Here is a 5,470-nt window from a genome sequence, read left to right on the forward strand (position 1 = left end):
GAAATTCATGAATCCGAGCTTTTCGCGCATACCTATAGAACTTGTATTTTCAGTAAGCCATTTTGTTTGTAGCTTGGTTAAATAATCTATATATTGTCTAAGTGAAGTGGTCGTTTTTCACTTTTTTGTGGCATTTAATGCCTGCGCATGTGGGGTTGTTATCTTTATTTGGTGGGCTGGCCTCTTTTTATTTAAAACCACAATTCTAATAAAATAAAAGGATAGGCCCAATCAAAGTAACATAACATATATAAAACCCTTAACAAAGTCATATATCTAATAATCGATCAACATGTTGTTGGTAGTTTTGCTTAATAGCTTATTTACTTGAACAAAATAAATGTGTCAGACCTTAGGTTTGTGTTCAGGCCTGTGGCTGAACTCAAAGTCAGTATGAACAAATGCCCGCTCAACTTGAGGGAGCTGTTCAAGCTTTTCTTGTAGCATTTCACCAATATTATGAGCTTCGCTCAGCCGCATGTCCTCTGGCAACACAATGTCTACCTCAACAAAATAGTGAGAACCAATTGTGTATGCTCTGACTGTGTCAATATGCTTTATTTCTTCATGGTGGTTCCATACCAAATATGTCAATTTTGTTAGAAATTCTGGTGGAGCCGATCTCCCAATCAATGACCCCACATTCTCGATAACCGTTCCCGACCAGTTATGAATCGTATAGACTGCTATCTGCAAATGAAATAACAACCTATATTCATTGATTTCTTTTTATCCAAATACAAAAGGTAAGTTTATAATTAAAAGTTGCATGTTATAATAAAAGAAAGAAAAAAGAATTGAATAGAGGGAAAATGACACAAATGCCCTACGAATTTTCTAGGGTTTACCTATTGAGTTCCTAAAGTTTTTGTCGGGTCTTATGGATCGCTAAACTAGGATATGACCTGCTCTTTTAATCTATATCAACCTATAATAGTAGGTTTAATGACCTTTTAAACCAAAAAAAACTCACATTGTTCCCTTATAAAGCCAAAAAAATAAGTTTGTGGATCAATACAAATTGAGTGTAAATAGGCAGAAAATGAAAGTTTTTTTTGTACGAAGTGATTCCCAAACTTATTTTTTAGCTTTGTAAGGACACAATGTGAGTCTTTTTGATCTAAAAGGTCACTGAACCGGCTATTACAGATTGACAAGGATTAAAATAGTAGGTCATATCCTACTTTAGAGACCCATAAAGCCCGACAAAAACTTTAGGGACTCAACGGGTAACCCTAAAAAATTCGTAGGGCATTTGCGTCATTTTCCCTTGAATAGATAGGATGCTATTATAGTCCGGTACGTTTGTATACTCACAATTATAGCTCCAACGGGATCAATCCACCACTTATAGCGCACAGCTAAGATAGTCGAAACTAATCCCACGGAATTGGTGATGACATCAAACAAATGGTCCTGAGCATACGCCCTCACAAGTTCATTTTCGAATCTCCGGCAATAGACCATCAGCATAAACTTGATCAACGTCACACTCACCATGATGCCAATCACCCATTTCTCATTATCACGATTCATGTCCGGGATTGTCTGCAACCAATAAGATAAATATATTTATCAAGATTTGGAGTATTAACAGATATTTTTTTGAAGCTACACACCTTGGAAATAAGTTGTCTGGCAGACTCTAGCAATATCTGGAACCCAAGAGTTGCCATTACTGAAGCAAAAACAATAATGCCCTGTAGTCGTACTAACATGATTAGTTCCAACATGCAGTAGATAAATAGCTGTGCATTTACATATACAATGGGGCCCGGCCCCTGATTTTGAAAATTATATTTTGTTGAAAAAAACACAACCAAAGAGCTTACAACAGGCTGCATCCTCTTCTTTCCGATTGGATAGTGATACTGATTAGGGTTTCTCATAGCATATGAAGTAAACCATAAAATAAATCCGGATAACAAGTCCAAGAGTGAATCCAAGGTTGATGCAATGACTGCTAGAGATCTGCTCTCAAAAGAAGCGTAAACTTTTGCAATGAAAAGGACCAAATTAGCCAGGTTTGACACATAGATTGCCATTCTCTCACTCTTAGCAAGATTCTCTATTTCATCCTGGAACAAACAAAAATAGTCAGAAGATTCATTGAGCTTTGTTATAATTGCAACTAGCATATGGATTCTGTGAAAATGTGTAAGTGTATATACATGATGAAACCAACCTCTGTTAATGCTCCTGGTACACACCCTGATTCGTTTATTGTTTCCATCTCATTGAAACCTTCAAGGAGTCTTTCCTGTTTCTTATAGTACTCTTGAACCTTTCCGTGTTTCCCTGAAGATAGACACAATTGTGTAAGCAATAACTCCCATTTCTCCGGTGAATGGCAAGGCTATAGTATAACAATAGCATCCACAATAGGAGATTACCGGAGAGCTTTTCAGTAAGTAAGTTTGTCAAAGTCAAAGAGTTGGTATGACAACTTTTTCGTTAATTAGCTTAATCACTTTTCTTGTAAATTTACGGTTCAATAAATTAACAGATAATCTTAACTAAGTTTACTTGTTTATCTTATTAACTACAAATAGTTAAGCTTTGTGATGCCCATATAAAAACTTTGTGAAAGAAAGCTTTGTTACAGTGAAGAGATCTTAAACTCTTTGATTTGTTGAGTTTGACGTTATGTTGCACGAAAAGGTTTAGTGAAAAAATTTCATGATTGTGGAAGCGTTAAATTGGGTATTTATTATTATTATTATTATTATTATTATTATTATTATTATTATTATTATTATTATTTTGTCATGAAGTTCACATATCTGCTTGTCAGATATTTATAAAGTTTGTGGGGTTTTTTAAAAATTTTTTTTGCATGTCTAATTAAAACTTTAACACTGCACTAATGTTTTTCCATATTTGTAACATAGGTTGTAAAGTGGTTGTAGTCCTCAATCATATGTATAAGTCATATGTGCCTAGTTTGAGCACAAAAGCCAAATGGTCCATCTTTTCTGGTTAGCAATGATAAAGAATTAAGAAAAAGTTGTGCCACTAAGAATAAGAATCGCATTTAAAGATAATCATACATCCATCATTCCGATTCCAACAAGAAAGTGTCCTAGTGGTAGAATCCACATAAATGTTTTGGCCGTGGATAGGTCTGTGGGGACAGCCAGATATGGCGTATTACTCCTTCTGGGTAAGGAGTACGTGGAATTATACCGGCGTAATTAAGTGAGATAGAGTAGGGAGTCCAATGAAACACGCAACACAAATTAATATTTACTTAACTGCTAAGAGTTGATAACTAGATGATAGTAAGATGGGACCAATTAGAAACAACAAATTAGAAAGTAAAAGAAAAGTAGCAGCATTATCTCCAACAATGAGTAAAGTATGTTGTAGGTCATGAAAGAAAATAAAAGAGATGGGATTGGGTGAGCGATAAATGAATAAATCGAGTAGAAACTAACAGCAACAATACGGACGATTTATTATATAGACGTTAGACAGTGATGATCATGAATAGGATGCATATCTATATATGCATGTAGATGAAACTTACTTGGGGTACGGCGGAAGAGGCGGCGGAAAGCGGAAAAACGACCGAGAGAAGTAGAACTAGGATTAGGATTAGAGGAGGAGGTGGTTTGTGGGAGACGGAAATGGTCGATGTTGAGTCTCCATGAAGAAGGTTGGGGTGCCGGAGGAGACAGGAGGCTGGCACGATCCGTAGCAGCAGCAAGGCTGTCATCGGTAATCCCGGCATCACCTTCCATATCTATTATTGAGGAATGACTGGTAAATAGTAATGTGTATTAGAGAGATAGAGAATGAAAACTTCTGCAGGGCATGCGGTTAAGTAAAAGGAGAGAAGAGCGCAGTCGTCATCGTCAGACGTCAATTGCAATTGGGGTTTTTCCTACTTTATAAACCAACTGCTCCACTTACCGCCGTTTCATGTCATCTTTTTTAGGCGTATATAACTCCCACTCAATTATGCTTATCCTCTGCTAATGTAACTCTATTTAGTAATTAAAAAACTTAAAGATGTTAGTGTATTGTATTTATCTCATGTATTCTAATTGTTTATCCCTGGATGCGAATAATTTCTTTACAGAAATTAGTTTCTAGAACCGATTAATTATTTTGTATACGTAGTTATTATATCTAAACATTTATCAGTAAAGATCATGCTAACAAATATAAAATGTGAGTATTTTTAAAAACTAGTCATTAGTTGAATGAAGTAAAATTTATTTCATTTCATGCTTGTTTATGTTTTTTTTTTTATGTTTTTTTTTTTTTTTTTTTTACATGTGTGTTTGTGATGAGGTTTATGGATAAAACCACAAATCAAATCGTATTTATGGTTTGAGGTTTTCAAAATATGGGTAATTTGTGTGATGTGTGTGTGATTTGATAAGATGATCAACTTGTATAATTTTTTTTAGTAATTCAATTGAATAATTTTTAAAAATTATCTTATTGAATATATACATACTTTTTTTTGCTCATAATCTTTTTAGTGAATAGATGTTAAATATCATTAGTTTTTTATGGAAGCATTTTTCATATACTCATTTTGTACTTTATTTAATCGTATTTCATGGATTCATATTCTTTAGGGAAGAGTTTTTCATAGATTCATTGTAAGACCCATAAAAGTCAAGCTAAATTTAAACTTTTCAAAAACATTTGAAGTCATTAGTTATTACAACATTGTTTCCAAAATAGTCTAGATCAGAGTTTTTCCCAGAAATCATAACAAAGGATGAAAAGCAGTATGATCATGCCTTTGCCTTGTCGCGATCCCCTGATGTACCTGAAACAATAAACTGAAACTGTAAGCCCGAAAGCTTAGTGAGTTCCCCCAAAATACTCATACTCACAGTAATACACATAGAGTCATAAATAACATACTATGGGTCCAGTCAACCATATGGTTGGAATACCCCAAGCTCACAACTAATAGGTTGGAATGCCCACATACTATGGGTCCAATCATCATTGGGATGGAATACCCGAGGCCCACAACCAACATGTTGGATTGCCCACATACTATGAGTCCAATCATCATCGGAATGGAATACTTATGGTCCACAACCAACAGGTTGGAATGCCCAGGTCTATTGGCCTCCGCACAAAGTAGGTGAGCCTCAACTGCCAAACAAACATGTGCACATACATATATAACAGATAATCACATATCAGTCTATAGACAACAACTGGTCTAACGGATCATACTACATAACACATAATACCATCCTATTTACCAGGATGCGGTCTAACAGATCATACCACCTGTTGCATAATATTATCCTACCCTCTAGGATACCGACCTAATGGGTTAAACTAAATATCACATAATATTATCCTACCCTCTAGGATACCGATCTAACAGATCATACTAGCATAACATATCAAGTAACAATCAAAAGGATCGAACTTGGTGCCTTAGACCCTTGAGTATAGTGAGGATAACTCACTTCGCAATGCTGGACTG

At 35.2% G+C, this 5,470-nt stretch overlaps 1 protein-coding gene across 1 annotated transcript; it reads right to left on the minus strand.

Moving 5' to 3' along the window:
- Positions 1-224: 224 nt before the first annotated feature.
- Positions 225-3,875, minus strand: LOC145005439 (metal tolerance protein 9-like). The gene is made up of 6 exons (XM_078964521.1): positions 3,530-3,875; positions 2,186-2,298; positions 1,833-2,078; positions 1,620-1,700; positions 1,318-1,548; positions 225-690 (listed from the first exon to the last, which is right to left on the minus strand). The coding sequence occupies exons 1-6, from the start codon at positions 3,741-3,743 to the stop codon at positions 346-348; spliced, it is 1,230 nt and encodes a 409-aa protein (XP_078820647.1). The 5' UTR covers positions 3,744-3,875; the 3' UTR covers positions 225-345.
- Positions 3,876-5,470: the final 1,595 nt, after the last annotated feature.

The sequence above is a fragment of the Lactuca saligna genome, chromosome 7 (assembly GCF_052625555.1).
Source record: "Lactuca saligna cultivar CGN05327 chromosome 7, ASM5262555v1, whole genome shotgun sequence".
In the NCBI taxonomy this organism is placed as follows: domain Eukaryota; kingdom Viridiplantae; phylum Streptophyta; class Magnoliopsida; order Asterales; family Asteraceae; genus Lactuca; species Lactuca saligna.

Excerpts from the sequence above, each read along its gene's own strand:
- LOC145005439 (XM_078964521.1), bottom strand. The coding sequence starts at position 3,743 with ATGGAAGGTGATGCCGGGATTACCGATGACAGCCTTGCTGCTGCTACG. Across the intron at positions 2,299-3,529 it reads CCTCTTCCGCCGTACCCCAA|GGAAACACGGAAAGGTTCAA; the intron begins GTAAGTTTCATC and ends GTCTATCTTCAG. Across the intron at positions 1,701-1,832 it reads AGAAGAGGATGCAGCCTGTT|GGCATTATTGTTTTTGCTTC; the intron begins GTAAGCTCTTTG and ends GTACGACTACAG.